This window comes from Petaurus breviceps, unplaced genomic scaffold (assembly GCF_028583685.1).
Source record: "Petaurus breviceps papuanus isolate PSGF00001 unplaced genomic scaffold, PetGlider_PUasm1.0 90881, whole genome shotgun sequence".
Taxonomy (NCBI): domain Eukaryota; kingdom Metazoa; phylum Chordata; class Mammalia; order Diprotodontia; family Petauridae; genus Petaurus; species Petaurus breviceps.
In genome coordinates, this window is record NW_027187369.1 from 12,217,511 (window position 1) to 12,234,778 (window position 17,268).

The 17,268-nt window shown below is 42.1% G+C and overlaps 2 protein-coding genes across 2 annotated transcripts in view; both read left to right on the plus strand.

Moving 5' to 3' along the window:
• The window catches only part of VGLL1 (vestigial like family member 1), a 286,608-nt gene that overhangs the window by 117,776 nt on the left and 151,564 nt on the right, over positions 1–17,268 (plus strand). The window lies entirely within an intron of this gene.
• The window catches only part of LOC138150700 (adhesion G-protein coupled receptor G2-like), a 55,523-nt gene that overhangs the window by 34,617 nt on the left and 3,638 nt on the right, over positions 1–17,268 (plus strand). Inside the window, exons 3-7 of the mRNA XM_069074141.1 lie at positions 1,105–1,208; positions 2,584–2,705; positions 8,055–8,323; positions 11,012–11,090; positions 13,784–14,064. Coding sequence (XP_068930242.1) covers positions 1,105–1,208; positions 2,584–2,705; positions 8,055–8,323; positions 11,012–11,090; positions 13,784–14,064 — 855 coding nt within the window. The remainder of the gene's footprint in view (positions 1–1,104; positions 1,209–2,583; positions 2,706–8,054; positions 8,324–11,011; positions 11,091–13,783; positions 14,065–17,268) is intronic.

Sequence of the window (17,268 nt, forward strand, 5' to 3'; positions counted from 1 at the left end):
AGAGGGTACCGTAATGATCACCTTCACTACAGTAGCAATCTCAATAGGGCTTATTTTCGGGGGAGGGCTTATTTTAGAGGAATATCGGGGAAACACGGGGTAGTAGGTTCCTATATTTATGCGTCGGGGTCACCCACAATCTGTGAAAGATCCCTAGCCACCATTTTTCTCACCTCTAACTAATGCAAGAAGTCTGAGAATGGCTGTATAAAAATGCATAAATGCCATCTTCTGGGAAGTCATGTTGCTTCCTGAGCCTGTAGAGAGCATGGAGTCGGTCTAAAGGGGCACTTTCTAGGGAGAAGTGCTTGTTCTGCAGCTGTTTTCTAAGGTTCTACTCCATGTACGTTCTGGTCCCCCTTACATTCAGAGGTAGGTAATTTGATTTTGACAAGAGGGCGTGGAAATCCTAGCCATCCAGGGCCCTGGAATGTGCGATTTGGGCTTGGCTTCAAAGAAATTTTAGTTTTTGTTTGTTTTTGATTTTTTGGAGGGCAGTTGGGGTTAAGTGACTTGCCCAAGGTCACATGGCTAGTTCTTGTGTTAAGTGTCTGAGGTCAGATTTGAATTCAGGTCCTCCTGACTCCAGGGCCAGTGCTCTATTCACTGTGCCACCTAGCCACCCCACAAAGAAATTTTTGACCCACAGGGTTCCCCTAGGCCAGATTAGCAGGGACCAAAGAGCAGCTCCCAGTACTTCAGAGGCCCATTCCATTGCCCCCAAAGAATGCCAAATGTCCAGGCCCAGCCCCACAGCTCCTTCCCAACCTCCAAGAACCTCTCATTCCTTCTCTCCGTTGTCTTTTAGACCAGCCTTCCTTCCATCACTTGTATGTGGTAGTGGGCTCTAGCTAAAGAGGCTTAATACCAAAACCAGAAAAGTGAAATCCAGAGTTCTTCCATATACTAAGTCCCCACAGTCTTTTAGACTTATTTGCCTTTTAGACTTAATCGGATTTCAGTTTTAAGTTATGGAACCATTTCACCATCCTACCAGACAATACCCATCATTAACACACGTTTCACATGGTGTTTGCCCAATGCAAAGCTAAACATTTCTGAGAAAAATGAAATTGCTTTGAAATTCCCTTCTGTGTCCTGCAGATGGACTAGGTGGATGGAATTCATCAGGCTGTGAAGTAAACAAAACTGATGTCAATTATACAGTCTGTTGGTGTAATCATCTTACTCACTTTGGAATCTTCCTGGTAAGTTGGCCATGAATCTTTCCCAGAGAGAATTGAGGCAAATGTCATTAAATTGGAAACAACATTTGCATGTAAGCTGAGTCACAGAAGAAACTTTTGTATAGGTAAAAGCTGTTGCTTTGGGGTCTCCAAGGCCCTGGGGTAGATCAAACCTAAAGCTCCGGAAAGAAATATTCAAAGATGTAGATGGAATGATAAACATGAAATTATTGCTGGAAATTTACTATCCCAGGGCTGAGGTGCCCCAGGATAAATCTGGCTCCCCTCTACTGGACTGTGGTTAGGGGGGCACAACCAGAATCCCCAGGATTTTTAGTACCCTCCCTACCATACCATAGCATCCTCTGCTCTAGTTTAAAAAGTCCCCTACTGCTTCCCACCTGTGCCACTGAAAGTATTTTCTACCCACCACTGCCAAATTAGTAAAGCTAACCACATCATGCCCCAGCCTCAAGCCCTTCAATGGCCTCCTGCTACATAGAAAACAAAATGCAAACTCGTAAGACTGGCATTCAAATTCTCCACAATTTGGTTCAGCTTACTTCTTCAGGCTTACCATTTTCTCCTTCTACTTACATGCTCCACTGTCACTCTAGTTAAAATGGACCATTTTCTGTTCTCTAATCATGTTCTGTGCTTTCTGATCACTGCATCTTCACATGTGTTAAGACCTTGAACCTGAAATACCTTCCTTTCATCACCTTACACCTGAACTTTCCCTCCATCACAACCAAAAGCCATCACTACCATTCTTTAAGGCCCAAATCAAACATTTTGTCTTCCGTGAAAGCTTTTTAACGTCCATCTATAAAGATATAGGAGTTGGAATAGATAACCTCTAAGGTACCTTCTAACTCCAACATTCTGTTATCTCATGGAGCTAGCCTGGAAGTGAAACATCCTTCATACCTATATTAGGAAGGCATTGTGGTACAGTATAATAGGCACTGGATTGAAGGCAGATAACCTAAATTTTGCCACTTCCTGCTTCTATGACACAGCTCTGCTTCGTGCCTCTCCAGGTTACTGGACAAAGGTGACTTCTGCAACTGTGTGTGTGTGTGTGTGTGTGTGTGTAATCCATTCATCCATCCACATATACATATACTCTGTAACTGGAGATCCTTTCTAATTGGAGGGTAGGAAGGTGGGTCCTAATTTGTTGGCCTAAATTGTTGCCCAGGGGGAGTATTGAGGGTAATTAAGGAACAGAGCTGGGTTTTCAAGTCCACTGCTTAAAAAAACAATCCATGAATGGTGATGGCAGAAGTGACTAATGGCAGACCCCAAGAGCCTCCCCTTTTGAGATGCCCACACCATTTTGCCCCAGGTCTCCCATGTTGAATCTCTGATATGAATGTATTCTGTTCCTTAGGATCGGTGCGACCCTGAGATGGATCCATTCCATGAACAGATAATAATGAGCTTCTCATATTCTGGATTTGGAGTCTCTTCTGTTTTTCTGGGAGCTACAATAGCGATTTATCTAGCTTTTCGGTAAGTACTTGCAATCTTGTCTCTGCGTGCCTGTGTATAGCACTGTATCATTAATGCTATTTCCCTATGCACATTTCAAGGGCAGAGAACAAAAAAAGAGGTCTGACCAATTGAAAAGTGAAGTGGGCAGGTTTTAAAAGGTTAGGCAAAGTAGGACTCTGTTGATCAGCAAGCATTTTTTGAGTTAAATATAATTGGACTGTTAAGTCAGGGGACAGAAGGTAAACGGGGGAAAAAAATCCAAGAAAACACTTGGCCAGTTTCTATAGGGTTAAACAGTCTTGGTTGGGTAAAACTTAGATTGTACCTACACCCTGAGAAACTTCCAAAATTTGGATAATATCATGGAATACACTTGTTTTGTTTGGTTTGGGAGGTGAAGGTTGCCCCTTGTTTAAAAACATTTTTTAAAATCAACAAGCATTGGGGCAGCCAGGTGGCTCAGCAAGTAAGAGTACCAGCCCCAGAGTTGGGAGATGTCCCTTAGTTTCCACTTCTCTGCCACTACAAAAAGAGCTGCTGCAAATATTTTTCTACATTTGGTTCCTTTTCCTCTTTGATCTCTTGAGGATTTAGGACTTGTAGTGATATAACTGGCTCAAAGAGTATGCACAGTTCAGTGACTTCAGTGACTTTTTGGATGGAGAGGCTCTCAGCTCTGTGTTTTCCTGCAGCCCCTCTAGCATTTGTCGTTTTCCTTTTCTGAGACCTTTGCCAGACTGATGGGTGTGATGTAGTAAGAGTTTCCTTCATTTTCATTTCTCTATTTATTGTTAGTTATTTGGAGCATCCTTCATGTGGTTGTTGGGCCTGTTTTTAGACCATTTATCTTTTAAAGAACAACTCTTGTTTGTATAAATTTGAATCAATTCTATATGCGTAACACGTCTGTATGTGTATGGATGGATTTTGGAATAAGGTCTTTATCAGAGAGACTTGCTGCAAATATTTTGGTTTCAGTTTTTAATTTAAATATTTGACATGGTTTAGACTCAACTTCAGGTAGGGATAGAAGTGGGGGCAGGCCTCAGTACCTCAGAGTACCTAAAAGTAATAATAGCTAGCATTTATATAGCATTTTAATGTTTTCAGAGTACTTTACAAATATCATCTCATCTTATAACAACCCTGGGAGTTAGATGTTATTATTATCCCTATTTTATACATGAGGGAACCGAGGCAAACAGAGGTGAAGTGACTTGCCCAGGGTCACATAACTAGTAAATATCTAAGGCCACATCTGGACTCTGGTCTTCCTGAATGCAGGTCTAGTGCCAGCTAAGGGTTCCCTGTAATCTTGTGACCGGTTGTCTGATCCCCTTACAGTCAGTCTGGGAGCTCTGGAAGCCGGAAGTTGCTGTTGCAAATTCAGTTGCCTCCAAGGCCCGCTGTAGGCTCCTGTCAGTCCACCACTGGCTTAAGGGAGCAGGTAGAGGGTGCTTGTACTGTTTTGCATTTCCCCTCTGATTCCAGTGAGCTGGACCTTTCCTGCTGACCAAGTAACTTGTCTTGGGCTGAAATATTGTTTCACTCCATCCTTTTGTGGGTTTTGCCCCTCCAGAATTTATTGTGAGGCATTATTTTAAAGGTTTTTGGATAGGAATTTGAGAGAGGTCAGGTGAATCCCTGCCTTTATTCCTCCATCTTGGCTCCGCCCTCTCTGCAGCAGAATATTTTATGCTTCCTGTGAATTTGAAAAAGCAATGGTAGTAATTATGGTTTCAAATAAGGCTACAGTGTAAAGAGCCCTGATTAAAAGGGACAAGCAGGGTGTCTTCATTATCGTTACAGGATTGTAGGTAATTGGTCCACTTACCAAGGAATTCTATGACTACAACTACAAATCGCTTTTTTGAGAAATAGGTTTAAATCATTAGAAAGATATTAATTCCACATGGATGGGTCACGCCAACGTAATAAAAATAACTCTCTTACTCAAATTTATGTACTTATTCAACGCCATACAAATTAAACTTAAAAGGATTACTTTATAGAAGAATAAAACAAAATAACAAAATTCACTCGGAGGAACGAAAGGTCAAGAATCTTAAGGGAAATAATGGGGGAAAGAAAGTAAGAAAGAAGGGTATCCAGCAGTACCAGATCACAAACTATACTATAAAGCAGTAACTATCAAAAATTATTTGGAAGTAAGTAAAAAATTAAAGATGGATTAGGTACACAACGTCCAGAAACAAACAGACATGGAAGCACAGTATTTGATTAAGCCAAGAACCCCTAGCATTAAGAATAGGACTCATTATTGAACAAAAACACTTAACAACACTGGAAATCACTCCAATAGAAATTAAGTTCAGACCAGCATACCACATATCATAATAAGTTCTAAATGGATGCATGACCTAGATATAAAATGTCACATAATAGGCAAATTAGAGGAGCAGGGAAGGAGGCACTTTGCACAACTATAGATAAAGTACCGTGTTTCCCCGATAATAAGATACTGTCTTATTATTTTTTTGGACAGAAAAACACCAGAGGGCTTATTTTCAGGGGAGGGCTTATTTTAATGAACATTGACAGCAATTTTAATAAACAGGTAAATGTGAACAAAAAAATGTACCTTTATTCAATAAGCAAATCACTGGGAAAGAACAGGATGACGCGCTCCCTGCTGCAGCTCTGATTGGATGCAGCTCGGAGTGCGGCGTGCATTTCACTGGGGGGGGGACGGTGCATACAGAGGGTACCGTAATGTAGCGTGTAGCGCAGGGGATCACCTTCACTACAGTAGCAATCTCAATAGGGCTTATTTTCGGGGGGAGGGCTTATTTTAGAGGAATCTTACACAGTAAGGGGAGGGCTTATTTTCGGGATAGGTCTTATTATCGGGGAAGCACGGTAATAGTTATAAACAAAGCACAGAAAGAATCACAGGAGATAAAAATATGACTATATAAAGTTGAAAACTTTTTACAGGAACAAAATCAATGTAGTTAAAATTAGAAGGAAATAATTAACTAGGGAGAAATCTTTGTAGCAAACTTCTCTAATAAAGGTCAGATATGTAGATGTATGGGGGACTGATTCAATAAAAACGGGGGCTATTCTTCCCTACATAAACAGTCAAAAGATAGGGACAGACAGTTCTCAAAAGAAGAAAATTCAAGCTATCACTTACCATATGAAAAAAAATGTTTCAAATCACTAATACTAGCAGAAATGCAAATTAAAAACAATTCTGAGGTTATATCTAATACCCATTAGTTTGGCAAAGATGGCATAAATGGAAAATGACAAATGTTGGAGGGGCTGCAGGAAAACAGGTACATTAATACCCTGTTGGTGGATCAATCCAACCATTCTGGAAAGCAATTCACAACTATGCCCCAAAATCACTAAAATGTGTATACCCTTTGACCTTACAATATACTGCTTCTAGGTCTACATATTGAAGAAAGAGGAAAAGACTTGTATGTATGAAAAGGTTTGCAGTAGATGTTTTAATAGTGGCAAAAAAACTGCAAACTAAGTATATGGATATGTGTGTGGGGGTGTCCATCAGTTGGGAAATGGCTGATCAAATTATGGTATATTAACGTAATGGAATAGTTTTGTACCATAAGAAATGACAGACAGGTCAGATTTAGAGAACACTAGGAAGACTTGTATTGAACTAATGCAAAGTACAGTAAGAACTAGGAAAATAATGATTACAAAATTACCGTGATCATAAAATTGTAAAAGAAAGGCACCATGAAAGACTTAAGAACTCTGACCATTGCAACAGACAACCAAGCATGATTCCACTTGGAAAGTGCTTAATAAATGTTTTTCCATTCCAATCTCTCCTGAAAAATGCTTTTTTACATTTGTAGAGTGCTTTACTGCTTACAGAGTGCCTTCTCTTAGCGATAGCCCTGTGAGGCTGGAGAAACAAATATGACTGATCTCATTTTACAGAGGACCAAACTGAGTCACAAAGGGGGAAGGTGACTTGTCCAGAGATCACACAGCTGTTGAGTATCCCAAGTCAACTCATTCTAAGTTCCATGCTCTTTTGGTTATATTCTGTTGCCTTGTATGCATGTATACATGCATATATGAATGTATATGTTTTATTTTGTTTTGTTTTGTTTGCTTTTTGGAGGGCAATTGAGGTTAAGTGACTTGCCCAGCTAGTTTTTGTGTTAAGTGTCTGAAGCTGGATCTGAACCCAGGTCGTCCTTACTCCAGGGCCGGTGCTCTATTCACTGTGCCCCCTAGCCACCTCTGCTATGAATGTAAATGTATATCAACTAAGTGGCACTTCATAGAGTGCTGGGCCTGGAGTCAGGAAGACTCATCTTCCTGAGTTCAAATCTGGCCTCAGCTGTGTGAGCTTGGGGAATTCACTTCACCCTGTTTGCCTCAGTTTCCTCATCTGTCAAATGAGCTGCACGAGGAGCTAAGAAAACTCCAAATGGGGTCGTGAAGAATCAGACACAATGGAAAAGACTGAATGACAAAAATGTGTGTATGTGTGTATATACACACTCATACACATAAACATGTGTGTATACATTATATTCATATATATTATGTGCATGTGTATTCAACAGGCATAATATAAAAGAGAGACAGCATGGTGAGGTAGGTAAAGTCAGCAAGCCTGGGATCAAGTCTTGCCTTTGTGGGACTGCTTGTTTAGCTTCTGTGTGTCCTTGGCAATTGTCTAAGATTGTAAATTATAGACCAGTTGCTGCTGAGCAGCACTGGAGGGAATTTCTACACCCAAAGTTCCCCATACAGATGAAATCCCCAGTTTGCATTAAAAAAGGATGACTGTCAGATGAAAACCATTTAAAAATGTACAGGGATGAATACTTTGTAATTCTAATGATCAGTCTTGGTCTCATAGAATAGATGAGGAAATGTTGCTTCCTTTCTCCTTTGGAGAAATGGGGAGCTATGAGTGTAGAACTCTGATAGACATGGTCAGATGTAAACAACGTGTCTACTGGTTTTTCTTTACTGATTTTTTTTGGTCTTAGTTATAAATCAAGGTCTTGATCTGAGGTGTGTGAATTTGTTTAAAACATAGTTTGATAACTGAATTCAATATAATTGGTTTCTTTTGTAATCCTACATATTTTATACATTTAAAAACCTAATTCTGAGAAGTGGTCTATAGGCTTCACTGGACTGATTGCCCACGAGGTCCAGGATACTCTAAAGACTAAGAACTTGTGTTACAGAGTAAAGCTCACTGATTGAAAGGAGTGGTGTAGCTGAAAATAACTGATATTCAAAGAAAAATAAAAAAGCCATCAGTAGCACTTAAAAAGCAAGCTAAAACAAATTGTGGAAACTCCAGCTAAATTCTACTCATTTTTTTCTTCCTTTTAGCGAACTTCGTCAAGATTGTACATGCAAAATCCTGATAAATTTGTTTTCTTCTTTGCTAATGCTAAACCTGGTGTTTCTGGCTAATTCCTGGTCGGCAACCTTAGACAACTCTGGCCTCTGTGTCATCATGTCTCTGCTCCTTCATTATTTTGTGATCTCATCCTTCACTTGGACGGCCCTGGAAGCTATCCACTTGTACCTTTGTATTCTCAGAACACTCAACATTTATGCGAAAAATTACCTACGTAGCTTTTTCATGGTTGGCTGGGGTAAGTAAAAATGCCACTAGCTTTGGGTCTCAAGCCGTCCCTCCATTTTGTTGTCCCTCCATTCAAGTTCCTTAATAGGTCCCATTTGTGCTATGCTTCAATGTTTCCAGAGGACTGCATGAGAGACAGAAGGAGGAGATAGAAAGCTGTGTTCAGGGAACAGGGAGTTGGCCAGATTGGCTGGAAATGAGGATATGTCTATAGCATAGGTGGGGAACCTGCAGCCTCGAGGCCACATGTGGCCCTCTAGGTCCTCAAACATGGCCCTTTGAATCCATCTGGGCTGCACTTGAGGATCTAGAGGACCACATGTGGTCTTGAGGCCACAGGTCCCCCATACCTGGAAAGGGAATACCATGTAATTAGCCTGATAGTGAAGAGTACTCAAGAGTGTATTTTATCCTCAAGGTAAGAAGGAGCAAAGGCAACTCCATGAGCAGGGGACTGACAAGGTCAGACATCATTATCCTCATTTGACAGATTTTCCCTTTCTCCAAGTACAGTGCACTTTCCACTAAATTGGACTGCCTTCGAAAAGACCAGCATAGTAAAAGCATGTCAGATCTGGAGTTGAGAGATCTGAATTCATATGGTAGCTTCAGTGCTTTTTAGCTGTGCTACTGCTTACTGGCTATGCTTCCTTGGGCAAGTCACTTCCTTGGACTTATCTACTTGACAAAGTGTCTCTGTTGTTGTTTGGTCATTTCACTCTTGGTGATCCCATTTGGGATTTTCTTAGCAAATATACTGGAGTGCCTTCTCCTGCTCATTTTACAGATGAGGAAACTGCGGTGAACACGATAAAGTGACTTGCTCAGGGTCAACACAGCTAGGAAGTGTCTGAGGCAGGATTTGAACTCGTCTTCCTGACTCCAGTGGCTCATTGTGGATACATTGCAGTGTCACCTAGCTGCCTGCAGAGTATCTCATACCATTCTCCAAAGATGCAGAGATAAGGATTAGACAGTACTAGAGTGAAATGGATTTGGAACTGGTTAAATGGATGGATTCAAAGGATAGGAGATTTAGAGCTAGAAGGAACCTTAGACATCATTTAGTTTGGGTTTCAGCAAACTGCAGCCTGTGGGTTTAGAGCCCTGATCTGGACCCCTGATCTAGATCCCTGATCTAGACCTCTGATCTAGACTCCTGATCTAGACCCCTGATCTGCACCCCTGATCTGGACCCCTGATCTGGATCAGCTGTCTCATTTTACAAATGAGGAAGCTGAGGCCTAGAGAGCTTCAAATCTCTAGGTTTTCTTGGTGTGGCGCTCTCCTGATTCTTCTGTTCATCAGCCCCTTCCTTCTTAGTCTCATTTGTTGGATGAGGCTCTGTCCTGGACCACCTTCTCTTCTCCCTCTATACTATGTCACTTGTTGATCTCATCAACTCCCAGGGATTCCATTATCATCTCAGTGCTGATGATTTTCAGTCTAGCTCTCCAGCCTTGACCTCTCTGCTGATCTTGGGCCTTTCAGATATCTGGAACTCAGTGTATCCCAAACAGAACTCATCATCTTTCCCTCTTCCTAACTTTCCTGTTACTGTTGAGGGGAACACCAACCTCCCAGCTACCCAGGCTTGCAACCTGGATGTCATCCTCACCTTCTAACCCAGCCTCCTTCCATATCCAATCAATATTGCCTGTTGATTTTCCTTTTATAACCCTCTCGCATATACCTCCATCTCTCCTTTGACACTGCCACCACCTCGAGGCATAAGATTCTCACTAGCATCTTAGACTAGCTTTTAAAATAGCTTATAGCATGCTATGGTATAGGGGAATAAATACTGGTTTTGGAATCAAGAGAGTTGGGCTCTAATCCCATCTGTGCTCTTAAATACCTGTGTGTAACCTTTCCCTCCCCAGATCTCAGTTTCCTTTTCTGTAAAATGAGGTCATTGAACTAGATGTTCTCCAATTCTCTTTAAAATCTCATATCCCATGATTATGTGCAAAAAAATGTATGCCTCAAAGTTCTTGGAACAAGAAAAAAAAAGTCTTAGAAGATTTTTTATTTGGTCTATGATTTCATTGAAATTCCCCATATAGAAACTATGGGAGTTTCTGAGGTAGGTCAGCATGTCATCTGCAACTTAGAGATTAAGTGACTTGTCCATGGTCACACAACCAGTTAGAGGCAGGACTTGAACCCAGGTTCAGTTGTTTGCTCACCAGGCCATGCTATCTCACAGTGCCAGGAGTATTATAGCCATTTTACAGCTAAGGAGACTGAGGCTGAAAGAGTATTCAAGTGATCACTTGGTGAGTTGATTATTCCCTTTTTTCAAAGTGGCCTGGCAGGCCTCCAGAGGCACAAGGGCCTGCCTGGAAGCAGTGTCCCAAAGGAGAAAATTAGGGAGCCCTACTTTGGAGGAAGAAATCCTTGATGAAAATCCGCATCCCAGTGCACCCACTGCCAAGTTGCTTTTTGGCACGGCTGTTGTTTGTAATAAGCTGTGGGTGCTATGTTTGAGCCGTTGGCCCACTGTTTTTGTTAGCAGATTGGAAAACTCCTCCTCAGAATGTTTAGCTTTGGAGAATCCACAAACAATGGTGTTCTGATGCCCATCCATCTGTGACTCATTTAACATGGCGGGAGGTTTCTTAAACTATTCTCTCTCTCTCTCTCTCTAATATGGACTTCTTTTGTTCATCTTTCCCCCAACCTGCTTCCCCACTAGGAGCCCCAGGAGTCACCATCGTGATTGTACTCATCTTAAAGAGGATTTTTTTTGGCATTCCGAAGATGTCCAAAATATCGTAAGTATAAGTGTCTTGAATGAATGAATGAAACTGTGTGGGCTGTGGCAGGAGACACCTGTGAAGGGAAAGGGTATACTGGGTCTTTTTTTTTCTTTTGTTTTTTGGAGGGGGGAAGGCAGGGCAGTTGGGATTAAGTGACTTGCTCAAGGTCACACGACTAGTAAGTGTGTCAAGTGTCTGAGGTAGTATTTGAACTCAGGTCCTTCTGACTCCAGGGCTGGTGCTCTATTCACTGCACCACCTAGCTACCCCCACTGGGTCTTTGTAGTGGCTAACGTAAGTGGCGATCTGATCTCCCAGATTTTAGTAGTTTCAAGGATGACTGATTTTGTTGATTAGGTAAGTGCTCTTTCCACTGGGACAAAACACAATTGGCCCTTCCATCCCTGCCTCCTGTGCTCCATTTCTCATCCCCCGTAACCATGCCTTCCTACCTAGTTATAGTGGTCTAATCAAGGCTAAGGATATACAAGTCAGACCATACTTTGAGTGCTGTATTCAGTCCTAGAAGCCACATTTTAGGGGGACTGGGATGGTGATTATGCTCTACAAGGATTGGCTAAAGGAACCATCCCCAGATGGTTAACCTGAAAAAGAGGAGGCTCAGGGGGGCATATGATAGCTGTCTTTGAGCAGAAGCAGTGAAGATTTAGTGGGTAAAATGCTGGACCTATAGCCAGGAAGACCTGGATTTGAATCTTACCTTACACACTTGAAAGCAGTATGACCCTGGGCAAGTCACATAACCTTCTCTGAACCTCATTTCCTCATCTGAAAAAGATGGCCTCTGAGATCTCTCCAGGTGTACATATGTGATCTTTTTATCTTATATATATGTAAAGCACTATGTAAATGTTAGTTATTAATATCAGTTATTATTATATATTTGAAGTACCCTCTTGTGAGAGAAGGCTTAGCCTCATTTTACTTGGTTCCAGAGGGCAGAAAAAGTAACAGTAGAAATTTTCAGAGACGCAGATTTCAGCCTCTTAGATTAACCTAGTCCAGGAAGGTCAATGGTCAATGGAGTGGTCACACAAAGGAGAGACTCGAACACAGCTGTCCAGAGTTTGATGCCACCTTGGGGGCAAGTTTCTTCATACACAGCCATGCCAGGCCTCAGATGACACACCTATGTCTTGTCATGTCAGACTTCTATTTGCCTCTTGCAACATCCAGTTCCACTGCTGCTACTTGTGTTTTCTCTTCTAGATGATAGCACCCTCATGAAATAGGCACTTAGGTGATGCAGTTAGATATAGTGCTAGGCCCAGAGTCAGGAAGATCTGAGTTCAAATCCAGCCTCAGAAGCTTACTAGCTGTGTGACCCTGGGCAAATCATTTCAACCTGTTTGCCTCAGTTTCCTCACCTGTAAAATGGGGATGATAATAATAGTGCCTACCTCCCAGGCTGTTGTGAGGATCAAATGAGATAATTTGTAAAGTGCTTAACACAGTAACTGCTATATAAATATTAGCTATTGTTGTTGTTGTTGTTGTTGTTACTTGAAAACATAGTAAGTTTCTAGGTTTCTCTTTCTGACTCAGTTTCCTCACCTGTAAAATGGAGATCATTATTGTGAGGTTGTGAGGGAAATGATTCAAAAAACCTTAAAGTGAGATACAAATGTTGCTTTGTGGGTCTGCAGAGGAAAGGGGGACCAGCAGGCTACAAGAGTGTTGGCTATTATATTAAATTGGTCTTGTACCCATGTCCCCCACAATAGAGAGATGATTAATGAATGCCTCTGATACGTAATTGGAGATGTTACACATGCACCACTGCACACTTCTTAATAGAAAAACACCGTCCATCACCCCCTTAGGGCCTTGTGTTTCCTTTTGTCCCTGTCACGGCTGGAGTGGGAGGTTTGAAATTCACATAAAACAACATGTTCTTCCTCAGTTCTCTTTCCATTGTGTCTTCATTACCATTGACAGTCTCACTGTATCCGAGAAAATGGAGTGGGATCCAGCTTGTTTTTGTTAGGCCCTAGGGGCAGAAATGGGAGCAAAAATTGGTAGAAATGGTAAGGAAGCAAATTTTGGCCTGGTTTGTCAGGGTCATTTTTCTTAGCACTGAGATCTGTCCCAGAGTGGAAGGGCTACCTTAGGAGGAAGTGGCTTCCCCCTCACTGTAAATCTTCAAGAACTGGAACGGCCACTTTTCAGTTATGTTTAAGACAGCCTCTGAAATCCCTTCCAACGCTGAGCGTGAACTTTCAAAGAAGGAACTAGTTAGCTCTGTATTGTTCTGGGCACTAGTAGAAGAAGCAGTGCATGGGGAGTTCCCAGACCTGACCTGGCTTTCTAAACCCAGCTTGGCCACTTGGGACAAGCGACTTAACCCTCTCTGGGCCTTGGTTTCATAGCCTATAACAGAGAGGAGGTTGGACTTCAAAGGTCCTACATTCAGCCCTGTCTAATAAGTGTGAGGTAATTGAGGTAATAAATGCCATCTTCGTGCTGTAGCCCTAAACTGGGAGTCTGGAGGCCTGAGTTCTAGTACCACCTTGATGTGACTTCCAGCAAGTTCTTCCCTCTCTCTGGACCTTATTTTCCTCCTCCGTAAAATGGGCGGGGTGGGGGGGATGTATTCCAGACTCAACAGTTTTAGAAATTCTTTCCAGTTCTATTTTTCCTCTAGTTGACATCTTTTCCCCCTTTCTCTGCCTATGTTTCTCCCATAGCTGCTGGATTCAAGACGATCTGACCTTCTACATCTTCATCGTGGCTTATTTTGGCCTCACGCTCTTTGTAGATCTCTGCATGATCTTCATTGTTTTTTTCCAAACCAAATACACAGAAATAGAGAGGCTTAAAATTCTAGGAAAGATGATACTTGATAACCTCGGGAGTACCACAAGGCTCACCATCCTGCTTGGTTTCATCTGGGGCCTGGCCTTTTTTGCCTGGAGACCCTTGAGGATCCTTTTTTTGTATTTCTTTCCCTTTTTCATCATAGTTCAAGGTAAGTATGAGTTGACCACAATGTAAAGCACTTGGCAAAGCTGAAAGCTTATGTTTATTAGAAATGACCAGTTATGGGGTGGCCAGGTGACGCAGTGAATAGAGCACCGGCCCTGAAGTCAGGAGAACCTGAGTTCCAATTCGGCCTCAGACACTTAACACAAAGCTAGCCATGTGACCTCGGACAAGTCACTTAACCCCAATTGCCCTACCTTCCCCCTCCAAAAAGCAAAAAAAAAAGAAAGAAAGAAAGAAAGGAATGACCAGTTATACCAATTATAAATTATTGTAAGTTCAGTGGCCTGATGCTTATTCCCATTGCCTTTAAGAAGTCTATTATGTTGGGGTGTCTAGGTGGCACAGTGAATAGAGCAGAATAGAGCACTGGCCCTGCAGTCAGAAGGACCTGAGTTCAAAGCTGGCCTCAGACACTTAACACTTACTAGCAGTGGGCAAGTGACCTTGGGCAAGTCATTTAACCCCAATTTCCCTGCCTCCCCCCCTCCAAAAAGGGAAAAAAAAGAAGTCTATTATGTCTCAAAGTCATTGGCTGATTGGGTGCAAGGTGATGAATTCTTTTGGCCATTGTGACCTGTGATTTCAGTGTTGACACTTAGAAAAAGATCCTGAGTGTAGCTATAGCTGAAAGATTTACTACTCTGTGCAGCCAGTCTGCTGAGAGATATGGGGCTGGTCCTTGGGCCCACGCTCCCAGCCTGGCCAGGCTTATTAACATCTGATGCCTACCAGAGTGTACATGTTCTCCAAGGCTACTAGCCTTGGAGAACATGACATGATGAAGCATGATGAAGGCCATTAGTAGAGGTCTGATGTTCTCAAAGGCAAGGGAGCTGCCACTGTATGCTGAATGTTTCAGTATGTATTGATTGGCCTGACAACTGGGCATCTGTTAGATGTTGAAGATTTGAACCATGTAATTATTCAGGAGAATGGGGATAAGTCTGAAAAGCAATCGTAGTCCAAGCCACAGTATATAGATTTCCCAGCATTTCTTGAAATTCATTTTATTAGCCTGCCGTCACTTTAATCTGATGCATGGTTGAAGATGGGAGACAAGTGGGAATGACAGCAGACTTAGCAAATTGCCTTTTGTTATTCCACTGGGAGCTTGAGAAGGAGGCAGAAGACTTGGATCTAGTTCTTGGCTGTCGTGAGCTACCTTCTGAAATCTTTTGATATAATCACTGTCCTATATGTATCTGGGGCTGAGTGGTGGGTGGGAGGAGGAAACAACAATGCTTTTAGTCATTCGAGGACTAGTGAGAGTTCCAGCTCTAACATTCTCATTCTTTGAAGGGGATGAACTGTATGATTCTATGTATAGTCTTGGCACCCCTGAGTCTCAGTTTCTCCATCTGTAATAGTGGGGAGAGGGCTGGGCAAAATGAAAATCATTCTAGGGCAAGTGAGAGTTCTAGCTCTAACATTCTCATTGTGTGAAGAAGTGTAACCTTGACATCTACTGCCTTTCCCTTCCTCGGTCTCAGTTTCTTCACCTTTAGAGGGGTAGGGAAAGAGCAAGGGTATATAGTCCTTCTCTTAGAGCTGGTGTGAGTTCTAGTCCTCACTCTGATTCTTTGTGAAGACAGATGTAGTCTAGCCAGCCTTGACAACCACAACCACTGCCCCTTTTTGTGGATCTCAGTTTCCCTACCTGTCGGGGGGGTAGGAGTAAAGTAGGCAAAGAGCAAGAATAGTAATTCTAAAAGTCAGTTTGATTTTCAGCTCTAACATTTTGATTCTTAGAGTAGATTGATATTTACTAAGTCTAAGAGCCTTTAATAAGCACTGGGCCCCTCCTCCCTAGGCCTCAGTTTCCCAACTTTTAAGGGGTGGTTAGAGAAAACAATAATGTTACAATCATTCTAGGGCAAGTGAGGTTTCAGATGTAACATTCTCATTCTGTAAAGGACAGATAAACTTTATGATTCTATAAATGGAGCCTCAATGACCAGTGCCCATCTCTGGGTCTCAGCTTCCCCACTGATGGGGGTGATGGCTGGGAAACAACAAGTCATTCAGGCAGAGAGAATTCCAGCTCTAACATTCTGACGCCATGGAAGAGTTGGACCTTATGATCCCCAAATAGGACCACCTGCTGCTCCTACCTCAGGCCTCCTTTTCTTCTGCTCTTCCTTCGTTTTCTCAGAAGGCACGAGGAGGACAGATATGTTAGGCCTAGATAGATCTTAAGCCTCTGTGTCATGGAGAAAGAAAGAAGGGGGAGCTGGTAACATTATTTGAGAGAACAATATTAGGACTTAAGAAAAAAAGCAACCAGTTAAGGGAAAGTGTTTAGCAAACATCTCCCTACCCAACTAAATAAAACCTTTTCAATACAAGACCAGTTTAGGTCAAGGATCAAACAGGGCCAAAGAGACAAGACAGGTTTGTTTTAGGAATTCCCCTAGTGGAGAGGGTGGGGTACGTATTTGTTAAATCCTTCTTAGAGATGGAAAGTAGCAGCACAGCTTCCTCAAAACCCACTTAGATAGAAAGGCATAGGATGCAAAATCTTCCTCACTTTCCAGATAAGGAAACTGTATGGAGCTCGGACTAGGGACCTGGCCATATGCCCCAGGTGTCTTCTCAAGCTGTTTAGAAACTCAAGAACTTCTACTTTAAAAAAAAAAAACCCAAAGCCATTGAATCATTTAAAATAACAAAGGCAAATAGTAAATACGAGTTCCTGGCATCATAATTTATGGTTTATTTTTGTGGCATATTTTAATTATCTACATTGATCTTCATAGTTATTCTTTTGATTAGAGGGAGAAAACAGACCCAGAGAGCAGTGAGCATTGGCAGAAGATGGGCCAACAACCAGGTCTTTTGACCAAAAATAGGTAGAGAGAACAAATAGAAAATAGAGAGGGGTGGCTAGGCGGCTTAGTGAATAGAGCACTGGCCCTGGAGTCAGGAGGACCTAAGTTCAAATCTGGCCTCAGACACTTAACACAAAAACTAGCCGTATGGCCTTGGGCAAGTCACAACCCCAATTGCCCTGCCTTTCCCCTCCAAAAAAAAAAAAGCGCAAAAATAAATTCTGTGTTCATCTTGGTTGTATTATTTTGTCTCTTTTGCTCTATTTCTATGCCTAGAAAATGAGGGTTGTACTAGATGCTCTGCCATTGAAGTGGGGATCCTATAGGGGAAAGGATGATTGGGGGGGCAGGGGTATGGA